Here is a 20,390-nt window from a genome sequence, read left to right as displayed (position 1 = left end):
AAAACTGTATTTTAGCGCGAAAACGCCTCCGATTCCAAGGTCCTTGCCCTTCTCGCCTTCCCATCTGTGTTATGTCAAACAAACCGTGGCTTTATCATTAAAGCGAAGTTGATATAAGCGCATCCATAAGCAAAAATTTTAATTTTGATAAGGAACGGGATTTTACAAAGAAACGCGCAAATTGCCTGACAGACGGTGCACAGTCGAGTGTTTTTGTATCTCGTCCTTCCGAAACGAGAGCTCAAGATGGGTGTGCCGAAATTCTTTAGATACATAAGCGAGAGATACCCTTGCCTCAGCGAGGTCATAAAGGAACATCAGGTATTAAGGAAAAAAAAATATATGTTTCTTCTGCTTGCCTTTTTGAGGGTTTATATATTTTTTTGATGCTACTTTTTTTTTTAATATTTTTAATGCGTATTCAGGGAGAGAACTGCGAGATTTACGATAAATATGCGATAAAATTTGTAATTTTGTGCAAAAAAAATCTGTTCAATAATTCTCTGTTTTGTTTCTTCCAGATACCAGAGTTCGATTATTTGTATTTAGATATGAACGGTATCATACACACGTGTTCGCATCCGAATGACGATGTCTGTTTCCGTATTTCGGAGGAGGATATTTTTAAGAATATATTTCACTATATAGAAGTGTTATTCAACATGATACACCCACAAAAGTTGTTCTTCATGGCGATAGATGGTGTAGCACCTAGAGCTAAGATCAATCAGCAGAGAGGTCGACGATTCAGAGCAGCTAAGGATGCGGAGGTTCAAGAGGCTAAAGCCAAGGCGAAGGGTATTGAGATACCTAAAGAGAAGAGATTTGATTCAAACTGTATAACTCCGGGAACACTTTTTATGGCTAAACTTGGCGAGCAGCTCAAACGTTTTGTGGAATATAAAATTTCTATGGATGATGCTTGGAAAAAATGTAAAATTTTGTTCAGCGGGTCTGAGGTATCTTACCAGATATTGTAATGTATCAACGTTGCTAAAATGATTATTGTAATAGAAGAGATTGCTAAAATATTGTTGTTTTAGGTTCCTGGAGAGGGAGAGCATAAAATTATGGATTACATAAGATATATGAAAGCTAGCGAAGATTACGACTGTAATTCTAGGCATTGTTTATATGGTCTAGATGCTGATTTAATAATGTTAGGTCTTTGTTCTCACGAGCCGAATTTCTCTCTTTTAAGAGAGGAGGTGAAATTTGGTAAACAACAAGTAAAGATGACTCCTGAGGAGACAAAGTTCTGCCTTCTTCACTTGTCGCTTTTACGAGAATATATAGAGCATGAATTTTCGCCAATCAAAGACAAATTGTCTTTTCCATTCGATATTGAGAAAATAATCGACGACTGGGTTTTAATGGGTTTTCTCGTGGGAAACGATTTTATTCCCCATTTGCCAAATTTACATATTACCAATGGTGCACTGCCAATTCTGTACTGTGCATACATGGAAGTATTGCCAACACTCGAAGGTATATATATATATCAATGTACCAATACTTTGTAAAACATGACTATATCTATTTTATATTGTTATATGTGAATAAAAATATTATTTTACTCTAGGTTATATAAATGAAGCAGGAACATTAAAACTGGATCGTTTTGAAAAGTTTATGGAGAAACTTAGTCGTTTAGACTTAGAACAATTTAATGAACATTACGCGGATTTAAAATATTTTGAAGGTAAAACAGGCAGACGGCCTAATGAAACTGAACGTCATGTGTATAAGAAATCGGAAGATGATGAAAACATAGTTCAGAAGACACAAAACAAAGATTTAGATGCTCTAATTAAAAGTACTGCGGAAATGGTATTTAAATATTTCTAAATAATTGCTTAGACAAATAGACAAATAATAACACTTTATAATATAGTCTGTAGGTCATTTCAATGATGATGATGATGATGATGAAGATAGTGATTATATAATTGATGTGGATACTATGGATGATGAATCTGATAGTGATATATACAATATGGAATTTGTACAACATAAAAGAGATTATTATATGAACAAATTGGAATACAAAAATGTCGATGCGTAAGTTTTAATTTTACACAATTTTAAATGAGATACTTAAAAATTATAATTTTGTTATTTTTTCATGGATTTTCAGAGAAGTTTTACGTTTACAAGCCGAGGGCTATGTAAGAGCGATACAATGGAATTTGCATTATTATTATCATGGATGTTGTAGCTGGTCATGGTATTATCCACATCATTATGCCCCATACATTTCAGACATAAAAGATTTTAAGGATTTGAAATTAGAATTTGATTTGGGAGAACCATTCTTACCTTTCCAACAATTATTAGCTGTGTTACCTGCAAATAGTAAGGATCTATTACCAAAGGCATTCCAATTGCTATTGACGGAAGAGTCTTCTCCTATTGTAAATTATTATCCACATGATTTTAAAACTGATCTAAATGGAAAAAAGCAGGAGTGGGAAGCAGTTGTGCTTATTCCATTTATCAATGAAAAGTTGTTGTTGGCTGGTAAGCAATATTTTTTTCTATATCTAATAGAAGTTTTAATTGAAAGATATAAATAATATTTATCTGAAACATTAATATTCAAATTATACTTTTTATTATAGAACCTTCTAAATACTTAAAACACACAAATATAAAATAAATACATAAATATCTTTATGCAAAATTTATTTGATAGCTATGCAGCCACACTTACCGAAATTAACGGATGAAGAAAAAACAAGAAACCAACATGGGCCAATGTGTTTATATTCGCATAGTGATGAAATTCGAAGTGTTCAGAAGGCAACTATATACTTTCCGGAATTTACCAATTGTGCTCATTTAAATTTAATAAACCGCGACGAAATTTTTGTGTCGAGAGAACAATTAGTCGCAGGATTGTCCTCAGGTTTCGATCTCGATGTTTATTATCCAGGATTTCCTATATTGCGACACTTACAGCATACAGCGCATTTAGAAAAAGCGAAGGTACATATGTCATTCATTGAGGTTCAACATTCGATTCTTAACAACTTGTTACACAAGTGTCTTTTCAGGTCAAAGTATTTCAACAGCCATCAATGGGAGAAAATATGATTTTAAGTATAATATCAAAAGAAACCCCTGATTTACTGACCTTGGCATCGAAGTTATTGGGAAAAAGTGTGTACGTGGAGTGGCCTCATTTGAAGGAGGCTTTCGTGATTGGCGTGGCTGACAACAGAGTGAAATTCAGTTTAATTAATCCACTAGAGGGTTATAGTAATAATAATTTGAAAAAAGAAGAAGTAAAGGATTTGTTGGCTGCAGAATGGAGTACACAGAATAAACAAATTCGAGAAACGTAAGATTAAATTCTAAAACATAACATTAATAATAATAAAATAAAAATGATATGAGAATATGATGATATAATAATATGATGATATAATAATATTCATTTCTAGACATATGTCGCGTCTTGGGATAGATGTAGGCGATACGAACGTGTTGCTTTTCGCCCGCACATACTTGGGTAGCAAGTACATTTTCGGTGTTCAGGGAAAAGTAACATTTGAGAAACAATGGAGCGATTTTCCCATGGCTTACGCTTATCAGACTGTGGTTGAAGACATTTCTGTCTACAGCAGAAAACTACCGGTCTACAAAACTATGCATGATATTTTTGTACCAGGCACTTTCTGTTTTATGTTGGGACATCCCTATTATGGCGCGATGGGCGAGGTATAATTGTACTGGATGTTTTTTATACATCAGAATGATAATTAAAAGAATTTCGATAAATAGTTAAATTTATCAATACGATAAGTAATCTGATAAATTAATCGAGCTTGTGCAATTTATCGAAAGAGTATATAATATTTTTAATTAAAAGGATCAATTACAAACTTACAGGTCGTGCAACATAAGGACTATCCAAAGCCACGCAGAATCAAAATTTCTATAAAAACTACAAAAGAGCCAACATTTGAGATCGTTAAACAAGATTATACACAACAAAAGACTCGATATATGCATGGCAGTATTGCTGCGCAACGTCTGGGCATAAGTAGTCATCTTTTAAGTAGAATTACCGGCACAATCTATGTCATACAAGCGTCGAAAGAGGAAGTTGCCAAACATAACGTTGGATTGAATTTGAAGTTCAATAAAAAGAATGAAGAGGTGAGAAATTGTTATACAAATTTCATATTCATATTATTAAACAATTTTATAGATGTAACTGATGCATTATTATATATCTGTACATTTTTGTGGATCTATTTTCCTCCTTCTCTTTCTCTACTTACATCGAAATTTTAAAGATGCCTGGGTATACAAGAAAGGAGAATAGTCAATGGCTGTACAGTGCAAAAGCAGTTGAATTGATTCGCAATTATATGATAAAATGTCCCAACTTGTTTGAACGTTTGGCTCAAAATGTAACAAATGACATTTTCCAAGAAGAGGAGCTATTCGACAAGGGGTACATTGTGTATTTTAATGTATTTTACATCATCAAAATCTTTAACTTATGATATGTAAAAAAATCGTTAACTTATGATACGTTATAGATCGGATGAACTGAAGGACACAGTCGAATGGCTGAAGACACAATTGAATGGTATAGAAAGTCGCGCCTGTGGGATGGATATCGTCGAACCGGAACTAGTGAAACTGATCGAGCAAGAAATAGAGGAATACCTAAAGATTCAATATACCAATGTGGTTTTTATACAAGTGAAACCACACTTGCTCTTCAAACCTGAATTACATCTGCGTAGTGTGCCGCCCGATCCGAATTCTCAGAATCGTTTGTTTGACAGGATATGTTGCGTTCGAAGCGGTTTCAGTGTTCCTCTCGGGACCAAGGGTACTATAATAGGAGTACGAAAAGCGAGTAATCCCGCAGATATTATGTACGACGTTTTGTTCGATCAGCCTTTCATCGGTAAGCATCCCAAGTAGGAAACGGACGTCATTAAATGTCGAAATGACATAATTTTCTGGGATATTATTTTCTGAAATATGAAAAGAAAACTTTTACAGTATATTCTGTCTAACGATTTTTATTATTACAGGTGGGCTTACATTAAGCGGTTGCTCTGCGTTTCGCGGCTATCGTTTGGCAGCCACGGACTTTATAAATATCAGTTTCGGCGAAAGAAGCGAGCAAAAAAATTCAGCGAACGAATCGACAGATTGTCGCAAACAGACCGCAAATCCAGCTTCTCCTATTAAAAAGAATCAAAACGATCAGTCATCGAAGTCGTATCCGCAGATGCATCTCGCTAAGAAAGGACTCGAAAAATTAAGTAGAGACATTCGTTTGGGTATGATGGTACAACAAAATACGGTAGAATCAGGCTCCAAGACGATGCCTTATGCGGCATTACCTCAAAATCCTCGACAAAACGTGCCATCTAATCAAACGTCCGAGTTCCAAGCGCTTTGGGATGAATTGCACAAGATACAGGTACAATATAACGATGTAGATTTACAAAATTGTTTTACGAATTTTATAGATCTTTGTTATATAATATAGAAACCAAACGAACCACCTGAGAAAATAGTATCGAATCCTATGATGCCTAGGGTCAAACCATTCGGCAACAATCATAATGTGCAATCGGTAAATATTGTTGGATATTATATGCGTTAAAATGTGTTCTGTAAAATTATATATGTTTGAACTATCAAAATCTGTATTTCCTCCAAAAACAGCAAGATCCTAGCGCATTCTTGAAAGCTATGCTAAAGATTCCCGATGTAAATGCGCAAACGAGTAAGCAACAGACTAAACACTCTACAACTGTGGCGACGCTTCAAAAAGCGTCAGTTTCACAAAAAGATCAAACATTAAATCCCCCACCATTGGTACAACAAATGTTTGATGTATGTCTAATATACGTTTTCTTTTATATACGTTTCCTATATATGTTTATATATGATTTGTCCATTGTTGTTTGTAATATAGAGAAAAAAGGAACAATTATGTATATATAGCCATTTAATAATTTTACGTAAAATGTGTATGTTGCTATTTTTTTAGCACGCCAGACGAACGGAACAAAAAAAAGAGAAAGCACATTCAGTTTGGTATAGCACACAATTATTGCAACATTACTCATACAGCGCAGTTGGCTTGCCAAAGTATAATTATATCATCGATGAAAAGACGGGATTGATTAGCGCTCATATTATGATAGATCGTGCAATTTTTAAGGGCGATCCTTGCGTCACTCAAGAACTAGCCACAGAAAGCGCTGCGAAACGAGCGTATAAGGTAACGATAAGCGTATAAAAAATTTCAATCTTATATATTTATTTTGTATTAATATAAATTATTATTATTATTAGGCGTTAAATTTAAATAAGATACCGACTCACGATGCGAAAGTCGTAATGGCGCCTCGACCACAATGGTATAACAATCAACAGAATAACTGGGTCCAAAATATCCGACCTCCTATGATGCCACCCATGGGACCTCCGAAGATGCCACCAATTCCACAAAATCTACTTATGCAACCTAATATGTTCTATCCGAAATGGAACCAGAAAATGCCGCCAAATCCAGCGTTTGGTCAAGCTGCGTCGTACAATCAAGGCAGGCAACAGCAAATGAAACAAGGTCCACAAAAAGGTCCTCAGAACGGGCCGAAGATGGAGATTAAGAATAGTACCGCGTTCGTGCCATTGCAAGCACAGAAGAAGAGTAGAAACGCCACTGTGAAACAAGCTGCAAAAGAGAGCAATTCGTCAAATGCTAGAAAAAATTCGAGCCCTAAAGCGCAACAGCAACAGCAGAAGAATGAAGAAACGTCACCCAAGGTGTGTTATAATATCGCGTCTTTCGTCGCATCAATTCGGATTTATTAAATCCATAGATATATTACGTAATATATTTATTAATAATATTTATAAATATATCTATTCTATAAATCTATTTTATATAATATATCTATGATTAAATCCATCAATTTCTTACAGAAAGAAAAACAAGAAATTGTACATAAAGGTAGAGAGAAGACGCATGCAAACGAACCGCAACAACAGCTACCGCAACAACAGCCGCAATATAATGCAGGAAAATCGTCCAAACCCAGGAAATCGCGTGTCGCCGCAAAATTCGGCTCGCCGCCTTTATCAAACGGCGGCGAACCTCAGTGAAAATTCTATTCTGTCTTCTGATGGAATAAATCTTTACAAATTCAATATGTACATACAAGATGATAATATCGAAATCCTATCACGCGTTCGTTTTCTACATTTTATAATAAAATCGAGCAGTTTTCTTTGAAGATTTCCAAACGGGCCAGTTTATCTCTTATCATGAAAACATCGATTTTTACATGCGTTGAACATCTTTCGTACTTAGATATAAAATCGCATCAAATAATTTGTAGATCCTTTTTCGAATCAAATGTACATACACACATACACACACTGAACTTATATACGTAACATACGTAAAAATGTAAGTTAGAATGATTAGTTGAGTTTTTATTTTGTATTTTTTACATTTTGCTATGTATTAGCTATGTATCATTTGTACTTGTAAATTCTTATGTTCTGATAGTGTGATATTTCATCAGAATACTCTATGATTAGTAATTTTATTTTTTTATGAGAGTGCTCGAAAATTATTTATTCAGATATATTTTCGCGTAACTATAGAAAATTACAATGTTTGATGGTATGCACAAAACCTTGAAGCAAAAGTATATCATGAAGATTTTGATAATGATATATGTTTGTCTTTTTTTTTGTATTAAGATTTTATCGTTCTCTCAACAAAGGGCGACGAGTTAATTAAAAATTTAGCGCGGTAAATTATTATTTCTTATTAAATTATTTCGTAATGTTTGAATCAATTTCGAATCGTATTTGGCACTGTCAAATATAAGTAAAATAAAATTTATAAAGCGTAGATTATTTAATAAAAATCACATAAAAGTGCTTTAGGAAATATAGATTAATATAGAATATAAATTTTTTATATGTTAAGTTTTTAACGTGAAAACGTACATTTCGAAATAGACAATATTTTAATAAGAAATAATAATTTGCAGTGTTTACGTTAGACTCTGAATTAGCTGCCTTTTGCTTGTAATATTCGACAGAGCCTTCTATTTCAATTTTTATTTTTCTATTTTATTGAAATACACACATACGCACACACACATGACGATCAGTTTATACTTTCGACTGTTTAAAAATTTATTAAACTAAAATTTATATTTTTTTAAATTTATTTTTATTTTGCTTATTTTTTTCTTTTGCAAAATAATTATCAAATTCGTGAAGTAACATTGGTCTGCGTATCAGTATATTTGTTCTACCATTTAATGCGTTTTGCGCGATCGAAAAAAGAAAGCGAGATTTATTAATTTTTATCGCATTTACAGCTCGATAGATAATTATGCAAGCAACATATGCATGTTACATACATAAGGCGATGAGAAAGTGAAATTAAGTATACAAGTAGAAATATATATCTACCACGATTTTGTGTTTTTTTTTCTATATTACAAACAACAAAGAATAAATCAAAATTGAATAAAATTAATTCCAACAAAATGTTTCAACAAATTTTACTGTACAATAAAGAAAGCAAAATTGTAACTGATTACCGAATGTTTTCTTTTTTTAAACTTGATCTCAAATATTGTTTTGAATTATTTTTGTGTTCTTAACATTTCATAGTGATTTTTTAATAAATAAAGAGGAAATAAAGTTTTCCCTAGTTACTGTCTATTTTGAACGCATGTATGATAATTTTTAACAATTATTTTCTTCAGTACAGTAATTCTATATGTACACACATAAATATAAAATCTTTCCTACCACAAATTATACAAATATATGTATATTTTTGTCATAATGTCACGATGAGAAAGATATTTGAGTAATATTGCATATAAGTATATTCATTAAATTATCTTCGGACCATTCTCTTAAGCTGGATGTAATGATCTCGAAAGATTATAAACTTTATTTAAATTAAAATTATATATCAAAGAAAAAAATTACAATTCTTTAATTTATTTTTATTATTTTAAAGATTCCCCCTTCTATCTTTCTTCGCTCTAATCAGCAAAAATACTTTTCAAATCTATCATCACAAAAAAGAATATCGAGCAAATTACATTTTTATTTTAGAAAATCGTCAATAAATAAACGAAATATTTTGCTAAAAAGGAAAAACATTGTGATTGCATTTTTTTCATAAAAAGTAGAATATGGGAAACGGTAGATAGCAGATCTAAAATTGTATGTACTAGATTCTATTCAGACTTGTAATTGCATTTTTCTCTCTCACCATACTTTTACTAATTATATTGATAGCATTTATCTTGTTCGCTCTCAACGTATTCCCTTTCTTCTTTTTTTCTTTTATTCCCAAAACTATATTAACGGACGCAATTATATAATACAAAGCAAGGGCACTTGATAATATATATATTATATATATTATATTAAATATATTTTTTTCTATCATAATTTATCTTGCATCTCATGTATGACACTACTGAGACATTTCTATTTAAAACACTATTTAATACTTGTTTAATGAATATCTTACAATTCAAACAAATGCAAAATCTGTATGAAACAATATATATATATATATATATATATATATATATATATATAATGCAATATTTATTACAAAGAGATAAATTATATTAACTTTTGTGTATTACATTGTTTTACCTTAGAGCATAACAATTGTCTTAGATCAGTTATTTCGTGCAACGTCCATTTTAAAAGTTCTATTGTCACTGTCCTGTCTTCTGACGACATTGAAGACTAAATTCCTTTAATGCTTCGCAAAGTCGCGCCGCTCTTTTTCTCTCAGCTAAAATACGTGTCATGTTATCGTTCTGCAACATTATGGCAGCAAGATTCTTTTGATTCTCCAGTCCAGTCCGTAACCACTGTGCGGTCCATTCCGGACAAGTCTTATTCAATGCTAATAAAACTTCAGCATGTGGATCTAAATTATTATGAGACACTGCTCCGCCTATAACAGAAATAAACAAAATAAGTAAATAAATAAATAAATAAGAATCTTTTTGCAAAACCAGCGAATTATTCGCTTACCAACACAATGCAGAATTGCGGAGACAAGTTCTTGGCCGATCGGTTGAATAAACGTTTGCAGATGCGGACTTTGCATAATCGCGTGATTGAGAAAGTGGCCGGCCGCTTTGGCTGTGGCGGTCTCTGGGAGAGTTAGACACGCGATCCCTGTAGAAAAGAAAAAAATAATTACGTTTGTAAGAAGATTTAAATATTTTTTTTTCTAAATACACCGAGAGATGATTGTTGCGCTTACCGCACTGTAACATATCCGGTATTTGGTCTGGAATCTGCAGCAATATTCTGGTATGCTTCTTACAGATTTGCGTGAGCACGTCTAAGTAAGCCTCCATCAGGTCGGACCACTCGGACAGATCACCCTGTACCGATCTGCAAGCTTTCACGCCATTCAACGTTATCAAGCTCATTTCTGCGAGCACCGGACCTATAATGTTGTCTGGGTCCCTTCTAAATAGTAGGACGAGATGCTTCAGTACACTCAATGCAGCCGGATGCGGCCAGATCTTATACGAAGTTGACAAAATTGGAAGTAAGGGTCGTGCCTCTATCTCCGGTTGTCGCAATGCCAATACAGATCGTTGGGCGCACTCGTGCATCGCTTCCAACGTAGCGTTGTCCTGGCTCCACTCGGGATGCGCGATAATCTGATTGAACACTGGAAGCACGCCGTCCAACATAGCCTTACCGATCGCGCCTTCAATAGTTGTTAAAAACGTGGTAGCCATTTTCAGGTAATTCGTCACGCCGACTCGCGCCGTATATAAAGGTTGCGCTAATAGCTCTTTCAGCCTCATCACGCACAGTCCTAACGTCGCTTCGAGATGCACTAGTTGCTCCTCCATAGTGGGCAATATGTTGAGCAATTTCCCGGCGGCGTACATGAGTCGCAGACCTTCCCTGCCACCGGGCTCTACGTTTGGTAATGTCTGACCAATGGTGTGAAGGACGGACGGCGCGTAAGGGAGAAGATGAGTCTCGCATTCCCGGATCAGATCCTTTAGAGCCATACTTGCAAACTGTGATGTCATAGAGCCTCTGTTTAGTCCTTGAATAACGAGGTGCAATACTTTTTCCAGCCAAGGCTCGGGATGTTCTCCTATCCATTCGGCATACGCGCCCAGCGTCGAACAAGCACATGTTAATACCTGAAAATAGAATGTTATTAGATACATGATAGTACAGTATAACATAGAAAATTATATTTTGACAATTTTTATAAAAAAAATGTTAAAACTTTTAAATTCTAAAAATTATTTTATCTTATAAGAGAAAACAAAAATATTATTTTATAACATTATTTATTTCAAAGATATTTAGAGTAAAGTACTCTACTATATTAATATTGATTGTGCATTTTAAGAATATAATATTCGTAACTTTAATTGCTCAATCGCACAGAGACCATACATACCTCCTCAGGATAAAGATGATAAGGTATACGAACAAGAATCAAATTTATTAGTGCGGGAATGTAACAATACTCTTCAGTGCCAATACCTTCGGATAGTGCTTTGAAAGCGTGTAACGTGGATTCTATGTCGATCCACGCTAAGTCTTCACGACTCATTTTTTGTCCGAGAAGCGCCAGTAGATCGGTACCGAGAACTTTGTAACAATAATCCAACGTGTCCACCACATCCTGCCTGTAACATCTGAAGAGCTCGCGTTCTTCCGCATTCCCTCCCTCGCTCGAGGATGCAGGCAATGTCGATTTTCGCAACAATGCCTGGGCCAATCGAAAATAAATAGGTTTTATCGCTTCTAAAGCTCGAGTCTCCAATGGCTGATCCAATGTGGAGAGATCATCTTGCAACGCGTACCAAAATCCAAACGGTATACAACTACGTGTCTCTTCCGTAGGATAACGACCTTTCTGCTCTGAGCAGTCCAATAGTAATTCGATTAAATGCATGGCAGTCCACACGTGTGTTTCGTTGGAATTTTCAGCAAGAGCAATAAGGAATGCTCTACTGTGAGTCTCCCCGATAGCAGTTAATATCTCGCAAAAATATTTTCCATTATGCTGTCTCGCCATCGATACCAAAGCAATAGCCCATTCCCAGAAAGTCTGAGGCCGTTTGTGAAGCTCGCAACGTGTCACAATCGTAGTTAAACAATCTTGTACTATTTCCCAGTTCCTGGCATTCTCATCATCGTCACCTTCTCTGTAATGAAAAGAGTAAAGGTTATTTTATTGAATTATTTGATGTAATCATGATAAAAGCATAACTTTTATTAATATAACTGTATACCTATTAGGTGCATAGTGGGCTGCAGCCACTAATAAATAGGGATAGAGCTGGCCAGTGGTTTCTAAACATAGCTGCTCAATCTTGAGCCATGATTGAGCGCATTCCAATCCCAGAGAATACAATGTACTGTCATTACCTTCAGAGTTTGGACTATACATTGAAAAAACCTGTTGTAGAAGCCACACGGTTTGGCACCAGCTATTGATTAAGTGGACAGTGGCTTCTCGCAATTTGGCACTCTTTGATTCATGTTTCTTTTTATACTTTAACAAATACTCACAATTCAATTATCAAACAATAACAATTAAGTAAAAATTAAGTACCATGCAATCTTATATATTTACATACCTCTGCAGGAAGTATTAAAAGTACTCGAAGTAGCAATTCTAACGAAGATGGAGAATTATAGGGTACAACGCTGAGTAGTTCATCGACTATACTGCTATTATTTTTTTCTCTGTTTTCTGCACTGTAAATGTTGACTACAAATGCAGCTAACTAAAATTAGAGTATGATAATTTAGATAATTTTATTTAATTATTTACAACACTACATCTTTTTGTTAAATCATTCAAAAAAAAAAAATATATATATATATATATATTACCGCTTGACAAAGCTTTGTAAGAATAAATGTAGGAGTGTTGATTCTTTTCACACTATTGAGCAAACGTTCCCTTAACACTGGATATTCAATTTGAGGCACTTCGTCCCACTGTTTGGATATCTTTGCATGTAAAGTTGTCGCCGCAAAAAATTGCACTTCAAATGACTACAAAAATAACGCAAGTCAAACAAAGATGAACTAATTCTAAATTATTTAGTCAAAACATTTAGAATATTTCCACCTCTTTTCTGACTACTAGCTACACTCTACTTTTTATTCAAAAAGTCATCATCTAGCTCTGCCCATAACATATCCAAAGTACAAATCTACAAAACTATCAAGAAGAAAAGAACATTACAAGCAAATTAGACAAAAAAAAAATAAATAATAAGAGAAAATTAATTAAAAGCCTTGTAAGAGGCCGAAAAACAAGAGGTACATTAAAGCACCTTAGAGGGATCCAAAAGTTGCCACACAAAGTGCCAGGCCTCGGGGGAGGCTTGCACCTGCAGGAGCCACGAATGAGCCTCATTGTTGGCCGCCGAATAAAATTGCTTGACCGCCTCGTCGACGATCGTTGCATAATCCATTCCAAGCGTTTCGTGCTACGTCGTTCTCTCGACAGGTCGTTCGGTATGCTCCGGTTGCTCTTATTAAGGCAACATGCGCTCCGCGAAAAAATCCACCACGCCGCTCAGGACGTCGTCTGTGCATCCAGCTCGTATCACTGATCGCGCATTTTTCCAATTTCTTATCATCTTATTTCGCGTGATTCGATGGAGCACCCTTCATCCGCGCGATAACATAACATTGCACGACATAATCCCAATCTAACCTAATCTAACCTAACCTAGTCTCCTGTCACGGCCACTTTCACGTATGTAACATAGATGGGAAACTCCATGCCGAAGAATTTGAAAATACGAATTTTTTGATTGACCGGTAAAATCATTGCTCAGTCGCGAATTATTTTTTTTTAATTTATAAATATGTGTGTATGTTATTATTAAAATATTTTCACACACACATGACACTGATGACACATATTTTTGATAAGAAAATGATTTTTCGAAAACATTTTCAGAGAGAGATTTCTCCGCTGCTGATTGGTTGATCGTACGTTCAGCATTGAGAAGAATCTAGGGAAATATATGATCTTCAGCCAATGACAGAGTTCGAAAAATAACTAGTTTGTTCGTGACGTCACCATGAGAATAATCAAGAATCTGAAAGAGAGAGGGAGGGAGAGAGAGAGAGAGAAAGAGAGAGAGATAAGCTTGAAATCGTAAATTACATTGTGAAAAGTCATGTCGAAAACAATGTTCGCGTAGCTGGAAAATGAAGCGAATTGTGTCGTGACGTTTCGTGAGGGGCCTCCTGTCCTCGATCGGCGAACGCTCAAGGTTAAAACACTCACCGAAATAGCCCCGCGTGTCCAAATGCTTACGATCTCGCATTATTATAACCTACACCGTGTATGCGAGCTTTGTATCAGCTGATGGACTCGATGTAAACTGCGTGCACGATTTTCCGCCGGATTGTCCGAACATCTCGTCGTCCCCAGGATTCGTCGGAGGAAAAATTTTGTCATGGCAGATCTCGCTTTGGGAGAGCTCAGTAGCGATCAAACGGAAAAAGTACTGCAATTTCAGGTACGCTTCTTATCGTCGCTCTTAATTTTCCACGAAAGTTTATTCCTCGTACGATATCACCACGTGACAGTTTTACGATCGTTTTTTAGGATCTCACAGGTATTGAAGATCTATCGATATGCAGAGATGTTTTGCAGAGACACAACTGGAATCTGGAGGTTGCTGTTCAGGTATGCCACATCATTTTCTTCAAATCTCGATTTAAAAACTTTTATGTCCCATAATTTCGAATATTTACTTTTATAATATCATTGAATCTGATGACAAGATACAGAATTATGTAACGAATATCCCTTCTCTCTCAACAATAAGCATATTAGTATATTTATTGTAATTTAATTTGTGTGTTGTGTCAATATATATATATATATATATATATATATATATAATCTGTGTGTAGTTTTAATTTGTGATTCAATGACTCTTATTATTGTAGGAACAATTAAATTTATACGAAGGTAGACCATCCATGTACGCACAGGATTCGCGTGCTCGTCCACCACAAGTTGTAGATGACAGTAGTTCGAGAATTTATTTTAGTTACCCCGGAAGTTCTGGTGGTGGAGGTGGTCTCTTATCCTACTTTTTTTCCGTGTGTTATAACATAGTGAGCAGTATCCTGCAGCTGTTATTTGCAATATTTAGGAGGAACGTTAGACCTGGTAAATAATAGATAACAATCAATAGTTTATTTTGGTCTATTTTGATATATTTCTTGTCATTTTTTTTCTTTTTCTTGTGATATCTTTGTTTAAAGCAAATCTAAATTTACAATTCTTCTGTACATGAATTCAAATTCTATATATTAAAATCTTATACAATAATCTCCAATAATGCAAATTGATGAAAATTAATTTCAATAATTTATAAGATTTTAATAATTACCAAATAATTATAATTATTTTCTTTGATCATATATATATAAATTTATAATTTGTACACTATAATTAAAGTCCAAATAATATCTTTTAAGTATCCTCCGATCCAGTGGAAGATGTAGTCCACTTTATTAGATCCTATGAGGAACGTTACAGTAACATTCACCCAGTATTTTATCAAGGCTCATACAGCCAAGCTCTTTCGGATGCGAAACAAGAATTAAGATTTTTGTTGGTGTATCTGCATAAGGATGAGACACAAGAAGTTGACCAATGGTGCAGGTAATCTTGCGACAAGAAATAATTTCTTGCATGAAAATAACATTATCGAAAATGATGTAATGTAACAAGATCTGCCTTTTTTCAGAAATACGCTATGTGATCCACAAGTGATACAGTATATAAATACACATACTTTATTCTGGGCATGTAACGTAAAATCTGGAGAAGGTTACAAAGTTGCGGAAGCGCTGAAATCGGGTTCATATCCCTTCTTAGCGCTTATCGTACTGAAAGACAATAGAATGACAATAGTCGGTCGGTACGTAAAACTAATTTGTTAATACACTGTGAAGTTAATACTACTTTGAAGAATATTCATATATTTCTAAATAATCACGATATTCAATTGACACGAATATTTCATTTTTTTCTAATACAGATTAGAAGGTGCACCATCGTCCTCTGATTTAACGTCGCGTTTGCAAACAATCATAGAACGTAATGAAATTAATTTGATTCAAGCACGTCGAGAAAGGTAAATAGAAGTAACATTTTAGAAATTTAAACCTTAAAAAAAAAGACGAGATACATTGATCAAAAAAAACTTGCGTTTCTTTTGAAAATTATGAAAACCAATATTTATTACAAGTGAGAAAAATGGTTTTAATGGATATTTTAGAGCAGAACGTAGCGCAGCGCAATCACTTCGACAACAACAAGATCGCGCTTACGAAGAGTCGTTACGTGCGGATCAAGAGAAAGACCGCAAAAGAGAGGAGGAACGAAGAGCGCGGGAGGAGAAAGAGGCTCGAGAGAAGGAACAGTTAAACGCACAAGAATTAGAGATACAACGTATACGACTCGAAAAGGAACTTACTATTAGCAAAGTACCTTTCGAACCAGAACCATCTAATCCTAACGCGTGTCATCTTCAAATTAAGCTTGGAGAGAGGACAATGAAAAGAAGATTCCTTATGACTGATACAGTCAAGGTAATTCAATTTAAAGTATAAACACGAGATGTAATTGTATGAATATATGGAAATATTACTTATGTTAGAAATATTACTAGTATAGACGTGAAAATTTAAACGTTCGAAAAAAATGTTTACTTAGCATTTGCTTAAGTATAGAAGATGTTTTAAGAATTATTCTCCATATTAACTTTGATTGTTATAAAAAATAAAAATTAAACCATATTTTTTTCATTTTCAGGACGTTTATCACTGGATATTCAGTCAATCAGATTCTCCAGCAAGTTTTGAGATAACAACGAGTTATCCCAGAAGAATTCTCTATCCTTGTAGAGATGTCTTAACTCTATTAGATGCTGGTTTAACTCATAGAGAGGTCTTGCACATCAACGATCTAGATGACTAATTGCGACTGTTATTTCGATACAATATTCTTCGAATTTTTGTGTCATTCCATGGGAAAAATGATGTCGTAAAAGACACTTATCAAGAGAGAATAATACGAGCTCGTATGCACACACACAAACACACACAAAATACACATACATACATACACATATAATTATATATAATTATATATGTATATAATTATATATATATATATATATATATATATATATATATTTACATTATATTTGATACATTCTAATACTTTATCTGAGATATAATTTACTGAATGAAAAAAATATGATTACAATTACGTATGATTGTCATAAAAGATAAGAAAATTATAAAAATCAAAAAAAGCAACCAAGTATGCATTTGTTACATTGCAGCTCATTAAAATTACCAGTGTTTATAATTGATATTTATAGTACACTATTGCACTCACTAAAAAATACATTTTGATTTTGTAAGAAAAAAATTATATAAAAATAAGAATGCCTATTAAATATTAAAAATTTTCTGTATAACGAGCGATTTCATAAACGAAAATTATTATATATTACAACAAATTTTATTTCTTTTATATCTTCTGATTAAAATTAACGAGCATACGTGATATGTATGTAACATATAAACGTATTTCAATTATGAACAAGTTTTAATGCATAAAACTCAAATTCCTTATTTTCCTTCATTCTATTCGTATTCTTTATTTGTGATATGTATGCCGAATTTAATATACAATAGATAAGTATAAAGAAAAAGAAAATATTTTTGTGTGTAATATAACGTTTAAAACGTAATTAATTTCTTATGGACAGTAGATGTTAGTAATATAAGTAATTAATATCGAAACAAAATAATAAATAATAGATTTGTATTATTTACATATTAATAGCTATAGCAAAATTCTCAATAGTGTAGCTATTGTCTTAAAACACGCGAAAATACGATATGAAAAGAAAGATAGAACCTTATCGGTTATCAGCCGCTATCGTCACATTTATTTATAGAATAGCGGTAAAATTATTCATTTCACAATTTTACGCAATTGTTGCCTGTCTAACAAGTTCTTTTTCTTTTATATTGTAATAAAATGTGTGTATAGACACACATACATATAAAAGATTTAAATACATCTTCATTATATATATATATATATATATATATATATATATATATATATATATATGTATATATGTGTGTGTGTATATATATATATATTTAATTTATAATTTTATATATATGTATGTGTATGTATATAGTGTATATATATATATATATATATATATATACATATATATACTTACATAGAATTATATATAAATTTATATATAATATATACCGATACACATAAAAAATTTAATGTATTTTTGCTCTGATCAAATGTTTTTTTCCTTCAATTACATGTATATATATTTTCAGAATTTTATATAATGTACATTTAACTCTGAATTATATGTACAAATTCATCATTTCATCATATGATGTATTTACAGTAAATGGGCATAAATATGATCGCAAGAGCAGAGATATTCCGTACCCTGTTTAGTATGAGATTTATGAATATTTCGTTGAAAAATATCGCACTATGACACAGTAGTAGATTTGACATAACTTGAACACAGTATTCTATTAATTTGCTGCTATGTATTTTTCTGTATATTTTGTAATAAATATAAGATACCACCATATTAACGCAGTACGGAATACTGCTGGCATGCATTTGGAAGAGAAATACCTGTTATCAGATTTATTTTCGATTTTTCAATACTTTATTTCGAATTTTTGGATTTTGGTGATACCTTTGCTCTCTCCTTGGAATATTGTGCACGACTGTATGCACGCAGAGTATTATATACTTTATTGTTCAGTTTGACATCAAACCCACCTGTGTCACCCGTATGGATGCCTGGTGGAAATTGTAGAACCCGACAAGCATTTATTCTGGAAGACATTAACATGTCATGTTTTGTAACAATCTGAGAATCTTTGCCCATCTTCTTGTAACCACAACGTGGTATCGAAGCGTATTCTTTCTCTATGCTCTAAAAAAAAAACCAATTTGTACAGCATATTTCACAACAACATGCAACATAACATATAAGCTCGTAATCTATATATTCTATATATGTATCATTGCACTTACGACAAAACGATCAAAGTCCCTGTTGCTGTCATCCACATTAGCATCTGCATTATCTTCATCCTTGATGTCATGTAAAGAGCTACGGTAATTACTATACGAAATGCTCACTGAAATAAAGAAAATAACTTTGAATAATTGCTCGCATATAAAGAACTTTGTCTCTTTCTCACCTTTTGAGTCGCGATTGAATTTTTCTTCTGTGCGTTTTAACATCGTATTGTACTCTCCATTAAATTGAGATTGCAACAAATTTGCTATAACTTCATCATTACTGGTATCACTCGCATCGTACGTCTCTCCCATATTTTTATCCGTCTTTTTGTTCGTCTCCTCATCAAAATATTGTTTCAACTCTCTGTGACAATATAAAAAAGACTTTAGAAATCACGAAATCCAATAAATAAAAATTTAACGAATTAATTTGATTCCATGTTTTGATTCCTTCATGAGAAAGATGACAACTTGAGATATAAACACATCGAAGAAGTATCACATTATTTAAAGGTCATTTAATCTTATAACGAGAATTAATTTAAATTTTCAGAATATAACAATGTGCAACTTATATTTCTCACGCACTGTGCAAAAAAATTAAACATGAAGTATTTTTATACATGAAAATTCATTCAGAAAACGGGAGAATTTGTCACAGAAGAAAAGTGATATTTATATACATATATAATACATACTTCTCTTGCATACTCGCTGCCAGCTGTTCTGATGTGATATCCAATAGATTGACAGGACTTTCCAAAGGTTGTATTTTCGCCCATACTTTTGGAGTTGCCATTATTGTAATTATTAAGTATATTTGTTCGAAAGACTGAAATATCGTACAGTACGAGTGTACAAAAATTGGGAAAAATAAGTACAAGTTACGGAACTCCCTAACCAAGTAAAAACACCGTTCTCCTTCTCTTCTCGGAACGTCAATGTAATCGTCCGAAAAAGCATTCCCTAAATATATATATAATATATATATATATAACTTCATACTTGACAGCTCGATAAAACAGCATCAGCATCTTCCTTTCCAATTTATCGACGGTAAAAGTGATTGCAATCTAACTTATCGACTTTCAATAAAGAGTTCTGTTTTATCAATAATAATTTTTTTTTCATTTTAGGTTTATCTTCATGGTAATCATATAAAAATTGTGTATAAAATATTCTTTTGAAT

General features: G+C 33.3%; 4 protein-coding genes across 5 annotated transcripts; 2 read left to right on the top strand and 2 right to left on the bottom strand.

Moving 5' to 3' along the window:
- Positions 1–71: 71 nt before the first annotated feature.
- Positions 72–8,614, top strand: pcm (5'-3' exoribonuclease pacman). Of its 2 annotated transcripts, XM_029322909.2 has the most exons (18): positions 73–321; positions 522–959; positions 1,044–1,488; positions 1,583–1,830; positions 1,895–2,061; positions 2,138–2,520; positions 2,696–2,988; positions 3,057–3,343; positions 3,447–3,723; positions 3,895–4,164; positions 4,305–4,465; positions 4,554–4,930; positions 5,061–5,455; positions 5,525–5,611; positions 5,704–5,874; positions 6,032–6,265; positions 6,340–6,813; positions 6,973–8,614. In XM_029322909.2, the coding sequence occupies exons 1-18, from the start codon at positions 247–249 to the stop codon at positions 7,150–7,152; spliced, it is 4,962 nt and encodes a 1,653-aa protein (XP_029178742.2). In that variant the 5' UTR covers positions 73–246; the 3' UTR covers positions 7,153–8,614. The 2 variants fall into 2 exon arrangements, with proteins under 2 accessions (XP_085345960.1, XP_029178742.2); XM_085489834.1 differs by lacking the exon at positions 5,704–5,874 and having other exon boundaries at positions 72–321.
- Positions 7,407–13,936, bottom strand: cdm (importin-13-like protein cdm). Its single transcript, XM_029322910.2, has 8 exons — positions 13,398–13,936; positions 12,949–13,113; positions 12,690–12,839; positions 12,342–12,604; positions 11,501–12,254; positions 10,325–11,234; positions 10,090–10,236; positions 7,407–10,009 (listed from the first exon to the last, which is right to left on the bottom strand). The coding sequence occupies exons 1-8, from the start codon at positions 13,536–13,538 to the stop codon at positions 9,765–9,767; spliced, it is 2,775 nt and encodes a 924-aa protein (XP_029178743.2). The 5' UTR covers positions 13,539–13,936; the 3' UTR covers positions 7,407–9,764.
- A 261-nt stretch (positions 13,937–14,197) lies between these two features.
- Positions 14,198–17,700, top strand: Faf2 (Fas-associated factor 2). The gene is made up of 8 exons (XM_029322911.2): positions 14,198–14,600; positions 14,690–14,770; positions 15,037–15,262; positions 15,574–15,760; positions 15,846–16,019; positions 16,140–16,235; positions 16,380–16,692; positions 16,916–17,700. The coding sequence occupies exons 1-8, from the start codon at positions 14,538–14,540 to the stop codon at positions 17,078–17,080; spliced, it is 1,305 nt and encodes a 434-aa protein (XP_029178744.1). The 5' UTR covers positions 14,198–14,537; the 3' UTR covers positions 17,081–17,700.
- LOC114946472 (serine/threonine-protein kinase RIO3) lies at positions 15,881–20,173 on the bottom strand. The gene is made up of 4 exons (XM_029322961.2): positions 19,900–20,173; positions 19,381–19,565; positions 19,211–19,317; positions 15,881–19,109 (listed from the first exon to the last, which is right to left on the bottom strand). The coding sequence occupies exons 1-4, from the start codon at positions 19,998–20,000 to the stop codon at positions 18,837–18,839; spliced, it is 666 nt and encodes a 221-aa protein (XP_029178794.1). The 5' UTR covers positions 20,001–20,173; the 3' UTR covers positions 15,881–18,836.
- Positions 20,174–20,390: the final 217 nt, after the last annotated feature.

The sequence above is a fragment of the Nylanderia fulva genome, unplaced genomic scaffold, assembly GCF_048542155.1.
Source record: "Nylanderia fulva isolate GAGA-0341 unplaced genomic scaffold, ASM4854215v1 Scaffold9, whole genome shotgun sequence".
Taxonomy (NCBI): domain Eukaryota; kingdom Metazoa; phylum Arthropoda; class Insecta; order Hymenoptera; family Formicidae; genus Nylanderia; species Nylanderia fulva.
The sequence above is the reverse complement of the archived record's forward strand: the minus strand, read 5'-3'. Positions and strand labels throughout refer to the sequence as shown.

What these genes read in the sequence shown, in the direction of transcription:
- pcm (XM_029322909.2), top strand. Translation starts at nt 247, where the DNA reads ATGGGTGTGCCGAAATTCTTTAGATACATAAGCGAGAGATACCCTTGC. An exon ending in ATTATGGCGCGATGGGCGAG is followed by an intron (nt 3,724 to 3,894) that starts GTATAATTGTAC and finishes ACAAACTTACAG; the next exon opens with GTCGTGCAACATAAGGACTA. An exon ending in ATGAATTGCACAAGATACAG is followed by an intron (nt 5,456 to 5,524) that starts GTACAATATAAC and finishes TATATAATATAG; the next exon opens with AAACCAAACGAACCACCTGA.
- cdm (XM_029322910.2), bottom strand. Translation starts at nt 13,538, where the DNA reads ATGGATTATGCAACGATCGTCGACGAGGCGGTCAAGCAATTTTATTCG. An exon ending in TTTTAATACTTCCTGCAGAG is followed by an intron (nt 12,605 to 12,689) that starts GTATGTAAATAT and finishes TATTTGTTAAAG; the next exon opens with TATAAAAAGAAACATGAATC. An exon ending in ACCGGATATGTTACAGTGCG is followed by an intron (nt 10,237 to 10,324) that starts GTAAGCGCAACA and finishes TCTTTTCTACAG; the next exon opens with GGATCGCGTGTCTAACTCTC.
- Faf2 (XM_029322911.2), top strand. Translation starts at nt 14,538, where the DNA reads ATGGCAGATCTCGCTTTGGGAGAGCTCAGTAGCGATCAAACGGAAAAA. An exon ending in AGAATGACAATAGTCGGTCG is followed by an intron (nt 16,020 to 16,139) that starts GTACGTAAAACT and finishes TTTCTAATACAG; the next exon opens with ATTAGAAGGTGCACCATCGT. An exon ending in TTATGACTGATACAGTCAAG is followed by an intron (nt 16,693 to 16,915) that starts GTAATTCAATTT and finishes TTTCATTTTCAG; the next exon opens with GACGTTTATCACTGGATATT.
- LOC114946472 (XM_029322961.2), bottom strand. Translation starts at nt 20,000, where the DNA reads ATGGCAACTCCAAAAGTATGGGCGAAAATACAACCTTTGGAAAGTCCT. An exon ending in ATTCAATCGCGACTCAAAAG is followed by an intron (nt 19,318 to 19,380) that starts GTGAGAAAGAGA and finishes TCTTTATTTCAG; the next exon opens with TGAGCATTTCGTATAGTAAT. An exon ending in GGGACTTTGATCGTTTTGTC is followed by an intron (nt 19,110 to 19,210) that starts GTAAGTGCAATG and finishes TTTTTTTTTTAG; the next exon opens with AGCATAGAGAAAGAATACGC.